We start from the raw sequence: 22,418 nt of genomic DNA on the forward strand, positions 1-22,418 counted from the left end.
TCGCGAAACATTTGATCGTTGTGATCCTACAATGAACAAGGTAAGTTACATTATATGGTGATATGAAAAATAAGTATATAACTTACCAGTTTCAAATTTTGTATGCTTGCGCATCACAGAACTGGTACTAAACTTTCACTTAAATGTAGCAGTTTTTATATTATATATTTATATTATATTTACACGAAATCATGACGGCGGCCATCCGTACACCGAAAAATATGCAACTATATTAGTTCAATAATACTTTGGACTAATAGGCTTCGCATAAATTAGAATTCTGTAGGTAAAGAAGTCGAACTGGATCTCTTCATCTAATTTGTAATTTTATCGGTACGAGAATAGAACCGACGCTATAGCAATACCGAACTACATCGATTAAGTAAGTATTGGCATGGAGCAGTTCTTCATGTAGAGCTTGCAAACTTCATCAGTTGAATATCAGTTGTTCTAAAGCATCGAAACATACACTGTTCAACTTTTGTATCGGGTACGCAACGAAATTTGAATCACAGCGCTTCGGTAAAATAAAACTTTAACGATTCAAAACACTCGACGCGCTTCGTTTAAATAACGATCAGCTGCGATTTTAATCATGCGAAAACGGATCAGTTACACGTATGAAATACTCACATTGAAGTATCAAACGGTGTTAATTCGGGCAAAGCGAAACCCGACCCATTCAATGTTTTCATACGCGAAATCTCGGCGTCTAAACAGCAATGCGTCGATATAGATATACTCGCTATGGTTCGCTCCTTTCAACTCCGCTATTTCGATTGACGACGAACAGCGAGAATCGACCGAATCTGTAACGTAGGAGCTTCGCGTCAGCAGTTCGCTGAGTTGAGGCGCCGGACAATATGTGTTAGTTAAAACTAAATAATGATTTAAATATCAAATCTCGCGTGCTGTCAAATTTAAACGGTGCACGTAAATAATTAAAGTAACAAACATCGTTCATACAATAAAGTGTGAGAGTTAAGGATGATGAACCGTCAAAGTTACGATAATGCTGTATTGAGATAGTTGCCGATATAGAACACTATCGGATCAATCAAGGAATGCCAGCTAATCGAATGAAGTAAGATTTAGATTGTTCGCAATGTAAAATGCAAGCCGATTGTTAATCTAACTTTGTATGTCATACAACTACGCAACTTATCGCGTACCAGTATCAGTACGTGATCAGTTGCAAATATAGATTATATTAATTATATACTTATAGTATAAACAAAATTGATTCGTTTTACTTTTTAATTGTCATATTGTTATGAAATTTGTTTTGCGGTAAAATATACAAACACGTGCGTCTACATTTTTTAAAGTAAAATTCATCAATTTTTAAAAATAACAATTTTGAGCTTGCACATTTAATCCGCTGTAGTAATTTTTATAGCAAAATGTTACTACATAGCAAACCTCCATTTAATTGTATCGACTCATCGTAAAAACGTATTATAAACGTTCCTTAATCCAAAATTATTATCACAAAAAAATCATTATCATTAATTCATACTAAAAGTTGTCTTTTATATTAGTTATAAATTGTGTTTTGACGAACGGGTGCGCAGGATCATGCACCAGGAAATGTAATACGTATTCTACAAGAGATTTTTCAAAATTCAAAATTTTCCAACACCCAAAATAGCTCTCAATAGTGAGTCGACGACCTGGGTGCGCCGGATCGCGCACCAGGTCATTTAGAAGGTCATCTACGAGAAATTTTTTGAAATTTAAATTTTGTCTATAACCAAAACAACTACAAATAATGAGACGACGACCCAGGTGTGCAGGATCGTGCACCAGCTAATTTAATACGTATTCTACAAGAACTTTTTCAAAATTAAAATTTTTCCAATATCCAAAATGACTCTCAATGGTGAGTCGAAATTTACATTTTGTCACTAACCAATTTTAAAAAAGTTCTTGTAGAATACGTGTTAAACTACCTGATGCACGATCCTGCGTATCAGGGTCGTCATCTCATCAATTGTAGTTGTTATGGTTATTGACAAAATTTAAATTTTTTAAAAGTTCTCGTAGATGATGTTTGAGAGGACCTGGTGCACGATCAGGCTCACCCGGGTCATCGACTCACCATTAAGAGTTATTTAGCGTGTTGAAAAATTTGAATTTTGAAGAAGTTCTTGTAGAATACGTATTAAATTACCCGGTGCACGATCCTGCGCATGCGGGTCGTCAAAACACCATTTGTAACTAATAATGTTACCAAAAAGAAATAATGTTTACAAAAAATAGATTAAAAAAAAACTTTTGGTAAAAATTAATGAAACTGATTTTTTTAATAATAATTCTGGTTTGAGGAACGTTTATAACAGGTTTTTACAATTAGTCGATACAATTAAATGGATATTTACCATCTAGTAACATTTTACTATAGAAGTGACTAGCGGATCAAAAGTGCAAGCTCAAAATGGTTATTTTTAAAAATTAATGAATTTTACTTTCAAAAATTTAGACGCGCGTGTTTGTATATTTTACCGCAAAACGAATTTTATAACAATGCAACAATTAAATTTTGTTTATGCTGTAAGTATATAATTATTGTAATCTATGTTTGAAAAATATCATGTACTGATACTGGTACGCGATAAGTTGCGTAGTTGTCGGACATATGAGTTAGATTAACAATCGGCATGCATTTTACATTGCGAACAATCTAAATCTTACTTCATTCGATCAGCTGGCGTTACTTGATTGATCCCATAGTGTTCTATATCTGCAACTATCTCAATACAGCATAATCGTAACTTTGACCGTTCATCATCCTTAACTCTCGCACTTTATTGTATGAACGATGTTTGTTACTTTAATTAGTTACGTGTACAGTTTAAATTTGAGAGTACGCGAGATTTGATATTTAAATAATTATTGTTTAATTTTTCCCAACACGTATTGTCCGGCGCCTTAACTCAGCGCGCTGCTCACGCGAAGCCCCTACGTTACAGATTGGTTCGATTCTCGCTGTTCGTCGTCATTCGAACCAGCATAGTTGAACGGAGCGAAGCATAGCGAGTATGTCTACATCGACGCACTGCTGTGTAGACGCCGAGATTTCGCGTATGAAAACATTGAATGGGTCGGGTTTCGCTTTGCCCGAATTAGCTCCGTTTGCTACTTCAATGTGAGCATTTCATACGTGTAATTGATCCGTTTTCGCATGATTAAAATCGCAGCTGATCGTTATTTAAACGAAGCGCGTCGAGTATTTCGAATCGTAAAAGTTCTATTTTACCGAAGCGCTGTGATCTAGCATTTCGATGCGTTACTGTACATCTCACAGAAAAATGCTCGTTTTTGGTGAAGTCAATGTACAGGACTTTGGGCTCATTATGCCTATTCTCCATGGATAAACTGTAAAGGCTGATATCTGTAAGTACATGGCTGAAAAAGGGACGTAACGCGCCATCTATAAGAAGTTTAAAGAGTTCTTCATACATAAAAACAATTAGAGATAAAGCCGGTTGCCGTGGAGCTAGTATGTCCTACTTGAATATTTGGAACTGATAAGTCGCTTAATCAAAGTTGTGGGTAATTCCAAAAAAGAGTTAGCTGCTGTAGATTCCCCTGTACTGAGCATCATTAAGGAAGTAATAATAATGTAAAAATTGTTGTAGGTAATTCATGCCCTAATTCCATTGGCAGAATTGATCGGATATTCAACTGTGTTGAGGATAATTACGTCTGGAAATGGTGCTTTTACGATGGAATTTAGTCACTACCAATCGATGGACAGTCACGTAGAACAAGAAACCATTAAAAAAGTTACTGGCTTTTGAATAATAGGTATTTCTTTAAATTTTAATATACAAAATTTATTTAACCTGTACACATTATGTAAATAAAATTGTTTCATATATTTAAAATATAAAATAGCGCGCTTACCTGCAGACACTCGCTCCAGAAGATCTTGAACAAGAGTTTTTCCTGTCTTTCAAATTTCGCACTGAAATTGACGCGCTCGCGTAATCAGTGGTGTTCGTACGCAGATTTCTCGAATATGCAAAATAGTTATCCCCGTGTATTTTTAGGTAATGTTAATAAAAAAATACGCAGAATCGACTATTATGTCCAATTTAAGGCTAAAATGTCTTCCACAAAAATTTAGCTACAATGTCCACTCCAGCTGCAGCTGTAAAAATGGCACACATTAAAATAAAACTAGATTTTTTGCTATTTTTTATGGATTTTGGTGGCCAAAAAATATCCCAGCAAGAAAAATTATGTGTCTCAAAAATCATGTGCGTACCATCAAAAGCAAAGTCAAAATATTATATAAATGGATTTTCTTCAAAAGTTATATGATGATAAAAAAAAATTTTGTTTTAAAAAAAGTTTCATTTTATTGAAAGAAACTTTTGTCTACTTTTTTCGCAAACTAATCTAATTTTAATAAAAATACAAAATAAAAAATCGTTTTCATATAAAATATTCGAAATTAAGTCTATCATTATTATAATAAGTTAACCCTTTTCTAACAAGTTGAATTAGAGAAGATTTTCAGAAAATATTTCTTGAATGAACCATATTTTAAATAATAATTTAATGAAAAAAATAAATTTTAAACATTTTTCGTGGTATATCCTAATATAATGTCGACTAAATTTTATGTAAGTAATGTCAGAGAGAGATACTAGTATTATTATATAAAAATAATATTGCGTCTATATTACATATATTACCTTACTTTGAACCAATCTCTAACTTGGTCACACGTTGTTCTCACATTTTGTTTGTATCTTACTCACTTTACAATTCTGTTCAATTAGGTTAAGTTGTATTATGCTTATTCAATCGTTCATGTAATTGGTGTCATCTTGAGAATTTAATGTTGTGATTACTTATCAATCTTTATTTTATTAGAATTTCTCTTAACATGTGATAGGCTTTGCATTTAACGAAGGAATTATTTTTTTAAAGTATTTTCTGAATTGGATCACATAAGAGAGGAGAATGAGATAGAGCGAGGGAGAGAGAGAGCAAACATTTGCACTCCTTTAGTTTTGCTCTTTCAATTAGTATGGGGAGGTAGGGACCCTCAAAATGTTGCGGCCAGGGTGCCCTTGTCGGGATGTGGGGGCCCTGGCTCCAAGGGATACCTAACCTGCAACGAAGATTTCCAAGTCCACTCTACTCAATCTCTGCCTTACGCGATTTCCACTCAACTCCTTATAGTACAGATTGATAACTCCACTTATTAACAATCTCTCACCATTAACAAAAACTTGCCAGTACTCAAGTCACTTTCTCGGGCAGCTACATGCTTTATCACCCAAGCACCATGATTTCCAATAGTCTTGACGACAGGTGGCGCGTCTATGTCTTCCTGGTGGACTTTGCAATTAGTAAAAACATGAGGACGCTTTGGAGAGACGGAACGGTCAGATTGCGAGTGAAATTCTTGGACAAGAGTTGTTGGGTATCTTTTGGAGAAAGAAGAATTGATTAAACAGATGATTAAAGATCAAACCATTTTTTGTGGGAAAAGCATAAACTCAGGTAAATGCATATCTTATCTTTTTCCCTACCATTACTTTTCTTTAATATAAAGTATTTGCAGTTCTATTAATTTATATTTCTTTGATTTATAGTTAATAAATAATTCAATGATAAATGTTTGCAAAGGGAAATGTTAAATGATGTTATTGTTCAGTATTCGCCTCCACAGAATCCCTTCTCCTGCGAGCCAATCGGAAATTAAATCTTCTTTTAACTTCAAGATTTAATTTATTTAAAAAAGATCTTTCAAATTTGTAACATAAAATAATGATTGAATTTCTGGTCAAGCATTAAGATTTATATTTTATAATTCACCCAGCGGCGTCTCGATAGGCGTCTGACGCCAAGCACCAGATAATGGTTTGGTCTCTTTCTTGCTAAAGTTTCTAGGACGTCGAAATGGCACTCAGTGTGGGGCCTTCCTACTGCGAATTCCTATATAGGTACCTATATACTATGTAGGAAGCTACTTATGATCTTAAATAGGAATTTATATATTTCACATATAGTTGCCGCCTATAGGAAATGACATAGGATCCTAAATCGGTTCTTGTATAGGACCCTATATAGGCTACCCTATATAGGCTAAGCGCGTGTCTGCTTGCTTGCTGCTGGTCGCTCGAAAATCGACTGCTCGCGACATCGGGGTTTTCCGCGATCTGTCGTTCGAACCCGAAGCGAGTCTCCGCAAGTGGCAATAACATACTGCATGGATTTTCGCTCTCTGTCAAGCACTTCTACATTCCGTCAATTTAAATCGCACAGAAAAATGGTAAATGCAATGTTATTTGTAAATTCACCGTCTCATGTGAATGCATTCCTCTATTTATCTTTGCGGCGTATAACATAGGTCAAATAGTTTCTAGCACAATACGCTGCAATTTTACAAATTAGTAATAATAAAGTTTTTGGGGCTGTTGAATTCAAATATGATGTTACTTTCAACATTCAAAATGGCGGATCCAACATGACAGACATAAAATATTTTAAAAGTTTGGACCTTGATAAAATTGGACATTATCAGGTTTTTGGGGTCACTGCTATCAAATTTGATGTTGGATTTTTGAAATTCAAAATATCGGATCCAATATAATGGACATGAATTATTTAAAATCTTTGGACCTTAATGAAATTAATGTTACTTACAAGCTTGGGGTTGATGATTTTAAACCTGACTTTGAAAATTAAAAATTCAGAACCTATGTATCGCCAATTATATCCAGATCCAAACATTTTTAATATTTTATGTCAGCCACATTGTATCCGCCATTTTGAGTTTGGAAAATCTAACATCACATTTTAATTTAGCGAGCCCTAAAATCTAAATACCACGAATTTTATTCACATCCAAACATATTTTCTGTTTCATGTCCGTCGCATATTGGCTCTGCCATTTTGAATTTTAAAAATCCAATATCACATTTGATATCAGCGAAGCGTTTTTTTTTTCGCCTGGCCATGAAGGGATTAATAAAATGGAGGATTCTGATGTTGATTTGTCGCAAGTTTTTGCAGATACAACCGATTGAGTCGGGGCTTGGGTAAGTGCTTTCGAAGACTGAAATCAATCATTTCTTGGAAAGCTTTGGGTTGGGTACAAAGGGAAATTCAGACAAATGCGTTTATCGCCTTGTGGGTCATGTTTTTCCACGGTTGGATGTAACTTTACCATCTACTATGGGAGTTTCATCTGGGAGTTGGCCAACATTTTCCTTTCAAACTAAAAGGCCCATAGGAGCATTCATGAACGAGACGGTGCAGAGTCTCAGTCTGATGGTACCCACGACCATAAATACTGCGTCGTTGAATTTCACTGAATCTTAGGTTAGTATGGGATATCCTCAGAGACATCAAACCCGCAATCCCTCAAATATCTGTTAGCAGGTCTAATTTACATCCCGCAGATTTTGTAAGTATAAACACTAGGGCTAGTGGTACTACCAGTTTTCCCTTTAACATGCCAGAGAAACAATATTCCCACAGTTTGATCGAATTCGATTTACCCAACCCTGGACTAAATGTTCCATAAGTCTCTTCAGTTAGTTCGTATCCTAAGCTACTATCTGAACAAGAAAAATTGTTAGTAAATACCAATAGTCCTTCCCGACCATTGGTTACTTGTACCGTTTTCAGAAGAGGGAGGCACCATCCGAAAACACTCCTTGAACTGCACCAAACCAAGCCTTTCAATGTTTTTACCCACCAAACCATAAGTTTTATTTAGATGGGTATTCGCGGTCCGAATGTTTATGAAAGTGGTCCGTGAATGGAAACTTTCTTTCAGTGGAGCAAGAGACAATAACGCGGAAGAAATTTTTAAAGGGCTTGGACATTACCGATTGGGTAGTGGTTTGACTGATAGATACTTGTGGCGTTGCCCAGTCTCTTTACCCACGATGATATAAGGTGGTGATTATATGTAATATTATATGATTATATATGCATAAAAAGAAGTGCACTTCAAATTAAACTCAAGCATGAGGCTAGACGACGGACTCAGGAACCGGACGAATGCATAACAGTTTATTTACAAAATATTTGATCTTTGTTCAATTTTTTCTAGTCACCAATATTATTACCAATATTATATATTATTACATCCCACCCCCTCTTGGAAATAATTTACTGCAAGAATTGGCTTATATAGCTAACCAATCGCTGGTTAGATCAGTAGCTGCAATCACTAGCGAGTCAACAGCAACTCTCCTTGATCCAGTTACCCAAGCATTCTCAATAGCTTTTTTGACCCACACAATCTTCAGGGTGTTAATGTCACTAAGAGCCGTAACCAGAACCGCAATAAAAATAGGCGGAAACAAACGTCTTAGAAAAGTCAAGCCATCAATACCTGTGCACATTCGGATTTTCCATCCGGATTATCGTTCTGCTACCCTTAGTCATTGTTGAGATATATGCCGTGAGGTTACCTTTTCAGTTTTTTTTTTAATTCCTATAACGCCGATATTTCCGAACCCGATAGGTTACAGTATGCCTATGAATATTCAGACAGTACATCAAAGTTCCTTGCTTGTATCAAGAGTTTCTAATCCGCAGAGTAATCCTAATTAACAGTCACAAGATAAAGATGTTATTTTTTAAAGATTAGGGAATAGTTTACCAAAGAGTGGGAACATTAGTTGTTTAACTTTTGGTAAATTGCCATCTCAAAGTAGTAAGAGTGTGTAAGTACGTCTAGATCCTTCGCCGTTTTACGGTTGTGCTAGTAAAAAACCAATTCAATCCCCAATAAAATGTGACGGCCTCAGGTAATTATTACCGGGTTTTAGTTTCACATGAGATCTACGTACAAGGTCATCCTCCATTTAAGAACTATTATCGGAAGTAATCTCTTAAGGCGTTAGAAGCTCATAGAAGTTCTGCTAAAAAGTCCGATAATGAATTTATACTATGCCTTGTTTTTATAAGGCTGAATGCTGTTGCGAAACAGGATTCTTATCCTATGTTCCTAAGATTAGTATGGGGTGAAGAATAGTAGATGTCTACAAACTGTTAAAAGTAGATTTTACCCCTGCTCCGATGTTATCACGACCAGACTTTACTCTACCTTTATTTTACAGACAGATGTGAGAAGAATTGGACTAGTGGCCGTTTTGAATCAGTTTATAGATGGCTTTTGAATCAGTTTATAGATGGCGCTGAACGAGTGATCGCTTGTGCCAGCCGAACAATGACTACCGCTGTGAGAAATTTCACGGTTACCGAACAAGAGTGTTTGACACTGATCTGAAAAATAAATGGTATGCAACTGAGACAGACGATCCCTGGTATCTCAGGCGGGTCAAGAATGTCAAAAAAATGACAATGCCTTTTTTTGAATTGAAAGTGGTGCTAAAAGCTGATGGTGCGAATGTACAGAAAGCCTTGGAAGTTTGTGTCGTTTTTAGGTGGGGAATGCCTGAGGTCTCTTCACAGACAAAGACACTGAGTTTATCAATAAGCTTATATCAATCGATATTGGGATAAAAATGTCCCAGATTTTCGGTTTGCTTAAAACACTACTATACATAATTTAATACGTGAGTCGCCAGCGCTCTTGAATTTTAGACAAGAGCCGAGGATGGGTAGTTCGTTAAAAAGACAGAGGGGATATTAGAAATTATACAATTACCCACGGAAGAGTGGGAAGATAGAACTAGATACTACTCGCATTTGCCTGTTTTTTTTTGTCCATCACTTAGAAATAGCGTCAGATCGTCAGGCAAATATTATAATCGTAGGAGACGAGATATCCGTTATAAATTCGGGGATTGCGTATGGCGTAAGACACATGTTTTATCTTCCGCGCCAGACTTAATTAGAAAGAAATTGGCTCCAAAGTGAGGCGGTCCGCCTGGACCGTCGTTTTGAACGTTTTGATATCTCCGGTTGTGTTTGTAATAAAGAGTAAGACAAAAAATAAAGGCAGGCTTCACGTAAACGATCTCAAGTATTAATGGCCCTTCGATGAATCCGCGATGAATGGGCCTCTCTTTCGTTCCAATTGGGACGCGACAGAGGATCCCGAAGTTCCTGGAGTCGATGACTCCTGAAGAGGGCAGGGCGAAGAACTCATCAACCCGCCAAGGACAAGCAGGTCATCCAGGAGTTCACAAGCCTGGACCAGAACTCAAGAGGCAAAATAGACCTCCAAAAAGAACCTACCTCGCGCGCCGATCCTATGTCCCCACACGAAATAAAACTGCCCGCCGTGGAAGATCATGGGTCAACCGGGACAAAACCGAAACGAAACCGAAACTGAGGACGCACAAGGTGAAGAAGGGGAAGAAGTTGCTCCTATCATTAGAGCTAATAGCAGATTCTCAATCGCACTATTCTGTCGTATTTATAAGTCATTTTTCAGTAGTTTCAAGTCGATTTTCGCCGAGAATAAATATTTGTGAGCACAATTCACGGATATGGAACCCTCCAATTAGTAATTCTCTTTAAATTTTTTATATAGCGGAAGTTGCTCTTTTATCTTATTGTATCGCTATGTGATGTTTCAAGTCACATTGAACAGCTGAATTGAACTGTTAAATATTGGAGAGTAGGTTATTAGGTTTATTTAATTGATATCATTTCAAGAATTCATTCTAGTGATTACTTATCAATCTTTATTTTCTTTTGTTATAATTTCTCTTAACATGTGAGAGGATTTATATTTTAAAGAAGTAACTATTTTTGAATAGAAGTATTTTCTTAATTTAATCACATCGATGTCGAAGGACACCATTTTGAGCACTTAAAACTAAAATTTTAATCGAGAACAAAAATCTCGATTGGGAGAGGAAAGGGGACTCACCGAAAACCAGCATCTCGATAGTGAGAGGCGAGGCGACTCGCCGAAAACAAACATCCTGATGCGATGCCGGGCCGCGAAACTTGGACCTCGACTGTACACCATCACGCTACGTGGAACCGAACTGGCAACTTTTTCACTCCTAGGTTGTTTCTCTCCCTCTCTTTAGTTCCAGTTTTCTGACACAAGTGGTGCCTCGACTTTCACATGAGAGTAGTGAATGTAAATGCATTAAATACCGTTATTTTGCTGGGTCAGCATGAACCCCATTCGCATGATGCAGGATCCTAGATTTCGATCAATTGTATAATTTCCGTTTGAGTAGTCACTTGGACTTTTCCCTCGAACTAAGCATTTGTCGTTTAAATCGCGTCATCCGTTCTAGTCGCATTCAATTGAGTGGGGCAAAGGCCTTAGGACTCTTGAAAGTCGAATTAATTATAAGATTATCATTTGAAACTTGGTGTAACTTTCCTTGACTTATCCTCTCTTTTTGCGTTACGACTTACTCACCTCTCTATCAGAGCTGTCGGGAAATTGAATCGCAGAGAATTATGTTTAAAATTGTTAATGGTTTGTTAGCTTAATTAAACAAATCCGGCGTCCTCCAGGCAATTTCTTGACTCATTCACGAGTCCAGGTTAAAGGTAAATTGAAATACAATTGAATAAAACAAAATAAATAATAAAACTCGAGTTATAATATGTGTAGGGCACCTATGCCAAGGGCTTCTGCTGAACATGGTGATAATGATTAATAGACAGTTGCGAACAATTATCCGGGGTGGTCCCCGAAGGAATAATCCCTAGAGGAGATATAACAGCCGCGTCGAAAGCGGAATGGCACCTGGGTGATGTGTCTTTAAGGGTGACTCTGGGTTACGGGGGACCTCTCAGCGTATGCAAACTTATCATTGCATGCACGGCTCTAAAAGGATAAAAGAACCTTTCCCTAGCTGCTCCTGGGCACAACAATAGCGGCGAACTGAAGAAACGCCCACATTGAGTGGACGAATAAACTCTAAGATTACTTGTTGAACTTCTACGCTGCCAGCATTACTCCTCTTCATGGAAAAGGCTTAATAGCTGACTGTATACCTACACCTGCTCACGTTCGAATAGTGGAAGATGAAATATGATAACGAACGGTCAGTCGGCTATTCGACTTTAAGTTATCTATAATTTAACTTATATAGTTATCTAACACGAAGTGTGTTAGTTAGGAAATCCTACATAAAAAATTCTCTGATTATAATCGAGCAAACTATAAAAAATACGCGATAAAATTGTTAGTTTTATCCTGATAATTCTGTATAGTAGAAAGTCATAGGGTACTTATATTTCTGCTAATATATTTTTTAAATGACAGTAAAGATTTTTGAAAGATTTTTGAGATTCGTATTACTTGTCGTCGCCGTACGTCCTTGCAAATTTCGATCTCCCGTAATTTGTGTAAAACAAGTTTAATTTTCTACATTAAAAATTAATAAGTCGTAGTCTGAACTTTTATTATAGCTACACGGCATTCCATGACCCATTTGCATTGGTCTTATGCTTTTAATTAATCTGAGTTTTTATTGATCAATAAAATAATTTATAAGTGGGATAGTTAACAAGCTTAATGTCGTGGCTACTTTGATTTTTATGTAAAGGATGTGGAAAAACGGAAGGATGACTTGAGTAATTTTTTAAGTATCTCGTGCCATAAAAGCTCGAAACTACTCTTATACGTATGCAGTTTTACATTAAGTAGTTTCAATTATTATGTGCATGTGAAACTCCAAGTTCCAAGTCGGTTACTAAACAATATAATTTATATTAATTTAACTTGGTCCTCGTTATTTTTTATTATGAAATTCCGAGGGCCGTGTAACTCTGTAGCAAGAGTTTAGTAATATCTACCTTCTCCCTACTATGTAACTATCAAACTACCCTATACCTATGATCGCCGTCCCTGATGGCCACGTTAGCGACATGGGAAACAATGTTTGATCCCTTATTATCATCTTATGTCACTCGGATGTAAATATCGAGTGGGGCTTCTTAGTTATATTTCTTAATTTTCGAATCATGCTTCCTATGACGTATAACACCTACATTACTTTTGTGTATACTATTCATGGCACTTAGTTATAAAAGTTTTTATATTATTTGCTGAATTACAAAAAATGTTCACTCTGAAAGAAGATCCCCTTTTCCCTTTACACTGTGGAATCGATTAGATTTCTTCTAGGTACGGTTGATGGTCTCTCATTTTCCGTTGGTGTATAAAGATCGTCGGTCTGCGTCTGTGCGGATCCTTTTCCGCTTTCCATTGTAATGTCCATGGAGTTGCGTTTTTCCTTACGGAAGTGCTTAGCGAGTATTATTACTCCTAGAAGGATGTGCAAGCGAATTATGTACGTTCGGAATCCGAAGCCAAGGATAAGTATGCTAGCATACACACCATGGATCAGGTTTTTTTATTTTCTTCTAATTTGATGTTCCAGGTTCATTTCGAAAAACTGTTGTGCCACTTGGTCCAAGGCCATTTTCATTTATTACCATAGTAGTTGTCAGTTGTGGATCTTGTCCAGGTAAACTTAGATCATTTGTCTGTAGTCGGCATCCAGGGGATATTTGAATCAATCCGATTCCGGGCAGTTTTATTTTGGTTGGTGATTGAGATGGGCATAAAATTTCAGCAGAAACTTCCACCAAGAGTGAGTAAATCCAACTGTTTATAGCGTTGATGCTTTTAAAATAATGTTTGATGTTTAATAATGTTTGATGTTTAATAATGTTTGATGTTTAATAATGTTTGATATAAAATCTGTACGCCGAAACATTTATGGGATTCCATGGTTGGATGTTGTAATAACTCCATTTCGCATGAAATGAATTTTGAACTCTCATATATGGGAAGGTTGTCTAGACAGAGCAAATGGTGCGGTTGCTTTTTGCAGAACTCTCTATCGTTTGGGTAATTAAAAGGTACGTTATTTGGGACTGCTCCATGGCAATTTAGGGCTATTCTGGACGAACATATGTTCGACCTGATCCATTTTTCAAGATAGGCTGGATATCCGGTAATGGATTCAACTGGTACATGAAATAATCTGCCCTATTTAATAAAGGGAAGTCTAACAGGACTTTAAGAATGCCATTATCGTATATTTATATAGTGGATGCTATCTGGATCAAATTTTCCACGCTCACTTTTGGTCCTGGAATTAGGAATTCGTATTTGGGAGCATGGTTTTGTATGTTCCTAAGATCTCATTCTAATCTCCTCCGATCGGGAGACCGTCTAGTCTCCCGATCGGAGGTAATTTTCTATTCTGGCTTCAATTGTGTGTAACATAGTAGACAGTGAGTGTTGGTATTCTTGCTTGGCAGCTGTTATTACGCTGCGCTTCTCTTTTTTTCGATATTTTCAGCATCATCATGTATCTTGTCCAACTGGGCTCTAATAATGTGTTTTTTCCCCGAGGTGAGACATATTAGTTATGTCGTTGTTGAGGTCGATGATTTCTCTTTCGGTCTGTTAACCATCGTCATAGGTTAATATCCCAGTCCTATAATGCCTCTTAAGAATCTTAGCAGGGGCATGTGACGGTGCGTTCGCATTCTTTCAGGTATTTTAGAGGTCGTTTTGTTTGTTTGGTAGCTCAATTCCTGGACTTCTTGTTTCAACTCGTTTTTCCATATTTTTCCATATTTTTCGTAATATATTCCTGTAATAATTGAGATCGACATCTTGATATAAGTACCTGTGGCCTTGCGCTGCCGTAGTGAGCATAGAGTGATCAGAACCAGTAACTTCCACTTGTTGAATTCTGTCATCCTTAACCTGGAATTTGACGCGAGTTAATTTGTTTATCTGCGATGGAGAAGTCGAACGCACACCATCATAATCGAATGCTTTATGGAATTTAAGGATCTTCAGTTATTTTATTTAGCTTTATTATTATTTAACTAGATTTCAACTGTTTGTGCAATTGATTAAAAATTGCATTGTTTTTAACTTCACGTTTCTTCCAGCACTTGAGCAGAAGGCTTGTTGGATCCTTTAGCAGTGACCCAGCAAGAGCTTATCTGAATGCTTCATGAAACGTTCTCCATTGTCGTTCTCCACCATTTTCTCCACCGACTTTCCACCTTTTGTATCGTATAAAACCTAAACCTTATCGCCTATTTTCCCATTTAGTGGTCGCGCTTTGTTATCACATCCGGCCTTAGATCGTAGCTTTGCCTGTATCTGGTTTTTACAGCGAGTTTCTAAATTTCAGTGCTTTAGAGCGAAAGAAACCTTTTTTAATGGTCCCAAGGGAGTATCTGTTATTAGCATGGGTATACGAGTACGACTGACGATTTTTTTTTCAGGGCAACTTATACAGCCTCGAATATATTCACAGATTTCGTCTCTCGCATACCAGGCCAAGTTTAGTGCTTCCTTATTCGTTGATAGGTTTTTATGTCACCCATGTGTCCGTCTATCAAACTAGTATGATATTCTGCTATTATTTTGGGTCTATTTTCTAGAGGGGGTACTTCCAAGTTTTCCGTGACATACAGTGATAGTAATATCACCATCCCGGAAAATTTCGGTTAATAGTTTGGCCATTTTGTTTTGTGGTAGGTTAGCGAATAGGTCATCAGAGTTAACCATATAAGTTGTTTGTTTGTCGCCTGCCAAGGTTAAGTGTAAGTTTTTAATTTCATGAATCACCTCGGTCTAAACAGTTGGATCTGAATGAGGTTGTTTTGCTACGATAGAGTAGGTTTGGAATTTACCACGTGAGGTGACTAACACTTGTCCCTTTTTCATTGATTTCCAAGGGTTCGTCGCTCTCTTCATCATCTGATATTAGCGATTGTACGTCAACGATTACTTCACTGGGCTGCCCGGCAAAATCTTGTTTTTCATTGCCGTTCTGTTCCCATGGCATGTCTTTATCAATGCCTGCTTGGGCTAGTCGATCCGCCATTTCGCTACCGTAAATGCCCTTGTAGCTGGGAACGTGGTTCCAAATTAGTTCGAGGTATTCAATAGCGGCTTTCATTTTTTCGAACTCCATTCGATTTATTGTTAGTTTATTGTCACTACTTCTCCAATCGTTGGCCTCCCACGTTTTAATCCAGTTTTTTTCACCTTCAATCAAATATCTGGAATCGGTAATAATTCGTAACTTACTTATTCCGTGCTTATGTGCTAGTTGCGTGGCGATTGTGGCTGCCTCCGTCAACGTGTACGTCTGCTATAGTATTGTTTGATGCTGGACTCCAAGACTGAACATCCTGTAGTTGGAGGAGCGTTCCTTGGATTTACGGTAGTTTGGAGTGTTCCCAGGCTTGGTATAACGTTATAATTTTTTCTAAAAACGGGCGCATCTGATTCACCAGAGTCCACAAAGTTGTTATTATCGGAGGATGAGCTACTTGGTTTGGCTACGTAAGATTAATCTGAATCTGCTTTTTCGGTTATGGCATTCACCCTATTTCGAGCTTTGTGTTTTTGTCTTGTTTTCTTTAACAGCTTGCTCTTTTTGGGCTTTAAAGGAACTGTTCTTAATAATAAAGGCTTATCATCGGCCGTGGGTCTTACGATACTTTTTGCTTCTCCTGTAACTGTAGATCCGCTTGATTTTGGATTGTCCGGTTTTCTTAACTTGTTTATCCTCTGGGAGGTAGTTGCTTTGCGTTAAATATCTTGAGAAGCGTCCTTTTGTCGTAAACGGATTATTGGCAAGATTCTACATGGTGAATATTGATCATGGATCACTAGTGCTGGGTGCTCCTGGGAGATTCAGGATATTTCCTTCAGGTGCCTCTGGTACGTCTGAATCTTCTGCTGATTCCGATTCTGTGGAATAATCTTCTGTATTAAGTGGGTTTTCTGAGAGTGTTTCCGCAAGTCTATTTAGACGGATGTTAGCGTCATGTTGCTCAATAATCTCTAAGTGTACAACAATATCGTCTAAATGGACGAATGCTTCCGAACACTGCATACCTTTTAATACCTTGTCCATCAATCTCTGGAAGGTTGCTGGTGCATTTTTATTACCCATGGGAGTTCTCAGGTATTCATAATGGCCTAGGGGCGTTGAGAAGGCTGTTTTGGCTCTAACATCTGGATGAGTTTCAGAATCTCCGATCATTGCGTCTGCATATTGTTTCTTTAAAAGGATATCTGCTTGTTCAACTGCTTTCTTTGAATGTCGATACGGTTTTTTCATGATAACCTTATCATCGGTGGTGGTGATTCGGTGTTGAACTATATGTGTACAAGATAACTTTTCGTCTCTTAATTGGAAAATGTCTGGGTATTCTTCTAACCAGCTGATAACTAATTTTTGTTCTTCCGGCGTTAAGTAAGAAATTCGAAGATTTTAAATTACTCTTTCTGTTGTAGAAAATTCGTTTTGTTTTTGGTTAAAAATTAGTTTTTTTAATTACAAATTTAACTATTCTATGTTTCGTTGAAAAATGATCTTTTTTAGTTGGACATTTTTGTATTTTATTGAATACTCGTTTAACTATTTCTATTAAAAGTTAGTCAACTATTCATCAATATTAATATAATATTTTATAATTATAATATTGACATACTCCTGAATACACCTGATAAAATATAACCTCAAAATCAACACATGAATGAAATTGAGAATCACGCGAGACATTAAAATTGCCAATTTCTTTAATTTCTTACAAAAGGGGATCAAGATATAAATAGAAGACCACCGAAATTTTCCGAAGCTTTTAGATCGGCAAGCATCGTGCAGCAGAAAACCTGAGAAAACCGATGTTCGAGTCGTGCATTTTCGGCTTACACAGGAACTTACAGTGGCAATCATGCACCTTCTGTTTTGCGGTTCCCAAACGGTAGGTATGATGGGCGTAAATTCCTAGCTCGATCTGGCAGCTCTGTTTTCATCATTCATGCCTCTTGGAATCCGAAAAATTGTTGTGTCTGGGTGTACAACACTGCGTGCGTGCGTGCGTGTGTGTGTGTGTGACATCACATTTTCTGCCTTATCAACCCTGGCGGACCGAAGGAACCGAATGGAGCCTCTACAAAGTACCCTTAAAGACCTCATTGGGCAGCGTTAAAAATTTTTAAAAAATATAAATCATTACCTACTGCTGAAGGTGACTTCAAGCGCATCCATAATAGCTCAAGTAGTATGTTGCGCTCGAAGTTTTAAAATAAAATTCTCTCTCACTTGCATCACAGCGTTGTTGTCTGCGGATTACACTGCGTGGCGCTAGCATCCAGACAAAATTCTTGAAGTTACCAACGGAACGCTTATTAACTGCTACTAAAAGAAGGTGCACTTGAAGTCACTTTCGGCCCATGTAAATGACAGGTATTTTATTTTTGAAAGTTTTTAACGCTGCAAAAAAAGTATTGCGATACTGCGTGAGTTTCTAATGCAAATTTTAACGTAGAATCCGAATTTCAACCATTTAAAAGTTGATTTTGCTGTTTTTTTTTTAGTATTTTAAAAAGGCACCGAATGGGGACCCAATAGGGTCTTTACGGGTACTTTGTAGAGGCTCCATTCGGTTCCTTCGGTCCGCCAGGGAAGGTGCTGCCCTCGCCCTACTACGAAGTCGAATTCAGGTTTTCTCATTCTTCGTAAAATATAACGGTAAAACAGTAGAAAGATTTTTTGAGGTTAGGAAGGTTTTACATGTACCACTCAATTTTTCAGATCTGAAGCTTGAGCCAGATTTTCTGTACATAGTATTTTTTTCATTACAAAAAAAAGTTTTCTCTAAAAATCAAATTTCTTATTTAAAAGAAAAACTATAATGAAATTTCAAGACAAAAAAGTACTGGAAATTTTTTTTTCTTTAATAAATATATACTTTTTTAATTGAAATAATCAAATATTTACACAAAAGAAACAACTTTTTTAAATTTTAAAGTTTGTAAACATTGTTGATAACAAGAGATATTTCGTGTTTCACTCGTGTAACAAACAACGAATTTTGCCGACGTTTCGTGAACATTGCAGTTCACTTCTTCAGGGCTGACCTGAAACTGAGGTATCAGGTTATGTTGTTCTTATGTACACTCTCTACGTTTCCTGTGATTCGCCAGAGCGCCCCATCGTGTGGACTGGTCGAACCTGGTTGACCAATCAAGTCTTCTTATTTAAAAAATCCGAGCGGGCAAAAAGCCAAATCGGAATGGTATTATATCCATTGTCCCTATTGGTGTTATTAGGGTGTTTTAAGATTTCGATTGTTTCTCTATGTTTTCTTAGAAAGATGTTGTGTGTTTTTGTAATGACTGTTGTTCTGTCAAATAAAATGTTATATCCTGTTTCGATATGATGTTCAGCTAGTGCTGATTGCGTGAAATGTTTAAGCCTGACTTTACTCTCAGGTTCCTTTTTACGTTGGCTCACCGCTCTTTCGGTTTCTCCAATATAGACTTTGCTACAAGAACAAGGGATATTATATATTCCTGGATCACTTAGGGGTGCCTTTTTGTATTTAGGGTTATTTAATAGTTGTCATATTTTCGCAGGTGTTTTAAATATGGTTTGGATGTTGTGTTTGTTGAGAATTCTTCCTATTTGTTTTATGACACCTTGGATGTAGGGTAGAGTGGTGGTCATTTTTTTCTCTCTTTCTTTCGTAGGTTGTGTTGACTTGTTTTTTGAGTGCATTTTCTTATTGTTTTATCAATTTATTTGTTTGCGTAATCGTTCTGTATTAGCTGATGACAGATTGTTTTTGAGATGGATGATGGTGGGAAAATGCATTTAGGTATCTGTTTGTGTATATGGGTTTCCTGTAAACTTCATGTCCTAATGTGTTACGATTTCGAAAGAAAAGTTGGTAAAAACAATCTGTCATCAACTCCCTTGTGTACAGAGCTGTCTTCATAATAGATAAAGATAACTTACAAAAGGAATTACAAAACGCTAACCAAATCCTAATGCAGACCGATTACACAAACAAACAAATTTATAAAGCAATAAGAAAATGCACATAAAAAAACAAGTCAACACAACCTACGAAAGAAAGAGAGAAATGACCACCACCCTACCCTACAACAAATAGGATTAAATGGGAACAAATAGGAAGAATTCTCAACATACACAACATCCAAGCCATATTTAAACCACCTGCGAAAATAGGACAACTACTAAATAACCCTAAAGACAAAAAGGCACCCCTAAGTGGTCCAGGAGTATATAAAATCCCTTTTTATTGTGGCAAAGCCTATATTGGAGAAACCGGGAGAGCGGTGAGCCAACGTATACAGGAACCTGTGAGTAAAGTCAGGCTAAAACATTTTACGCAATAAGCAGAAAATAAAAGTGTTTCGAAGAGATTTTTTTCAATCTTTCGGCAAATAAAATTAATATTTATAGGTCGGCCAACGTTTGTTTTCTTTACAAAATTTGGCTTACGTCTAATTTTGTCCAGTTGTTTTGACTATAGTACAATTTAGGTTTGTATCTTTGGGCGAAGAAATTCATTCAGTCATGATGTGATCCATGAGTGACAAAACGAAATCGAAAACAAAAAGAGTCAATTTATTCAGGAACAAGCTCTTTGAACAAAAATGACCTTGACCGAACCTTAAATACATATTTTTTTATTTTGACAAAAATCAGTCGTTATTTTCTTACAAAAAATAATTTGTGGGGATACCAAAATATCAAAAAATAAATAAAATTTGTAAAAACACTCCTAATTTTTAATACTACTACTTTCAGGTTCATTTCTAATCCTGCAACTTTATACGATTTTAATTTGTAACTAGATAATTTGAAATGTTTTAATCTAAAATTATCGAACATTTTCGATTCAAAAATTCTTACATATTTAAGTAGCTTTAAATTTCTAATTTTTCAATGTATTGAAGACTACAAATTTAAAATGTCTTAACTATTTTTGCTTGAAATATTTTTGAATTTTCTGTTCAGGCGACTGGATAGCACTTATTCTTTTATTACAAAATCACAATCAAAATTGTTTAAAAAAAGTTTTCAAGAGATTTAAAAAGCTTAAAAAAGGTCAGAGGTTTTACTGGTTCAATATATATAATAGAATATTAAATTATAGATTGTATAAATTACATTTGTGAAAAATAAATAAAATGTTTTAAATCATTTATATTTAAAACAAAAAATCTTTGAAATCAAGGTATATTTCAAAAAGAAAACTGAAAGTAGAGTATCGACTTTCAAAAGAAGTGATTTTGACCTAACCTATAAATTATAATTAAAATTATTTCTTGAAAAAAAGATCCTATTACTTCTTCACTCCATAATATTGATCAGGTTTCATGTAACCTGCCTAAAAGAGAGCTGTGTCCATATCGTAGGCATTTACCGAATACTGCACTAGACCTAATGCTAGGGCAATAGGCCTAATGCTCGGGCTATAGGCCAATAACTTTTAACATTACAAAGAAGAAGTTTTTTGAAAAGAAATTATTTTTAAAGGAATCTGTTATATCATCAGAGATGGTAACCTTACCGACAGTAAATCAATGCTACAAGCAATGAAGGCAGAAAATCTACACAATATCAATCAAGTTAAGAATCTTCAATAACAGAAAATGTTTAACGTCTTAATCAGACTAGATGGAAAATAATATTTTCAAATTAACATTATTTCCGGGAAAAAAGATCCTACTCCATCTTCAGTCCATTGGGAATCGAACCCAAAGCTTCTGATTTGCGGTCAGGTGCTTTTCCAGTTAAGCTATTATAGGGATTAGAATAAGAATTCTTAATTCAAGAAAATAACGCTGATTTTTAGCTGGGTGTTAATGGTATAAAACTAATTATTTAAAAATGAATCTGTTATATCATCAGCGAAATTTTACCTTACCGGCAGTAGACAATCCTCCAAACCATGAAGGCAGAAAATCCACAATATCGATCAAGTTAAGAATCTTCAATAACAGAAAATGCTTAACGTCTTAATCAGACTGGATGGAAACAAATATTTTTAAATTTAAATTAAAATTATTTTTTGAAAAAAAGATCCTACTCCTTCTTCACTCCATTGGGAATCGAACCACAAAACTAATATAACATATTCATTTTAAAATAATTACTTGTACCATTAACACCTAGCTAAAAATTAGCGTTATTTTCTTGAATTAAGAGTTCTTATTCTGATCCCTCTAATGGCTTAATTGGAGAAGCACCTGACCGAAAATCAGAAGTTTTGTGGTTCGCTTCCCAATGGAGTGAAGAAGGAGTAGGATCTTTTTTCAAGAAATAATTTTGATTTTAATTTGAAAATATTATTTTCCATCTAGTCTGATTAACCCATTAACGACCAAAGCTATCAATTTTATAACATGAGTTTGACCGCAAAATTTATGGGTATAATAAAAGAATAAATAATCAAAAGTACTGTTCCTTATGTTTTTGGGTGAGCTTAATTGAAATGCGTCGTCAAAGTTCGAATATTTTGACTTTAAAATTAAATATGGCGGTTTTTGCATACAAAAATAGTGAAAAATGTTTGATTTTTTATTTATAAATTTTTTTTCAGGCATAAAACGCGTTAATATCTAAAAATTTTTTCAACTATCGGTGCACTAAATTCTTAAACTTTAACAGAAAATTTAT

The 22,418-nt window shown here is 36.0% G+C and overlaps 2 protein-coding genes across 10 annotated transcripts in view; one reads left to right on the forward strand and one right to left on the reverse strand.

Moving 5' to 3' along the window:
* LOC117172966 (ribosome-releasing factor 2, mitochondrial) overlaps window positions 1-22,418 on the forward strand; it is a 93,040-nt gene that overhangs the window by 64,325 nt on the left and 6,297 nt on the right. For 3 of the 9 annotated variants that reach the window (XM_033361294.1, XM_033361291.1, XM_033361295.1), the window contains one exon: window positions 3,642-4,085. In XM_033361294.1, the coding sequence (XP_033217185.1) occupies window positions 3,642-3,739 (98 nt within the window). In that variant the 3' untranslated portion in view covers window positions 3,740-4,085. Of the gene's footprint in view, window positions 1-3,641; window positions 4,086-5,331; window positions 5,524-22,418 lie in introns of those variants that run through there. The other 6 variants (XR_004467082.1, XR_004467081.1, XR_004467084.1 and 3 more) reach the window with 3 other exon arrangements.
* LOC117173690 lies at window positions 16,575-17,039 on the reverse strand. Its single transcript, XM_033362332.1, has one exon. The coding sequence runs from the start codon at window positions 17,037-17,039 to the stop codon at window positions 16,575-16,577; it is 465 nt and encodes a 154-aa protein (XP_033218223.1).

The sequence above is a fragment of the Belonocnema kinseyi genome, chromosome 5 (genome assembly GCF_010883055.1).
Source record: "Belonocnema kinseyi isolate 2016_QV_RU_SX_M_011 chromosome 5, B_treatae_v1, whole genome shotgun sequence".
NCBI lineage: Eukaryota > Metazoa > Arthropoda > Insecta > Hymenoptera > Cynipidae > Belonocnema > Belonocnema kinseyi.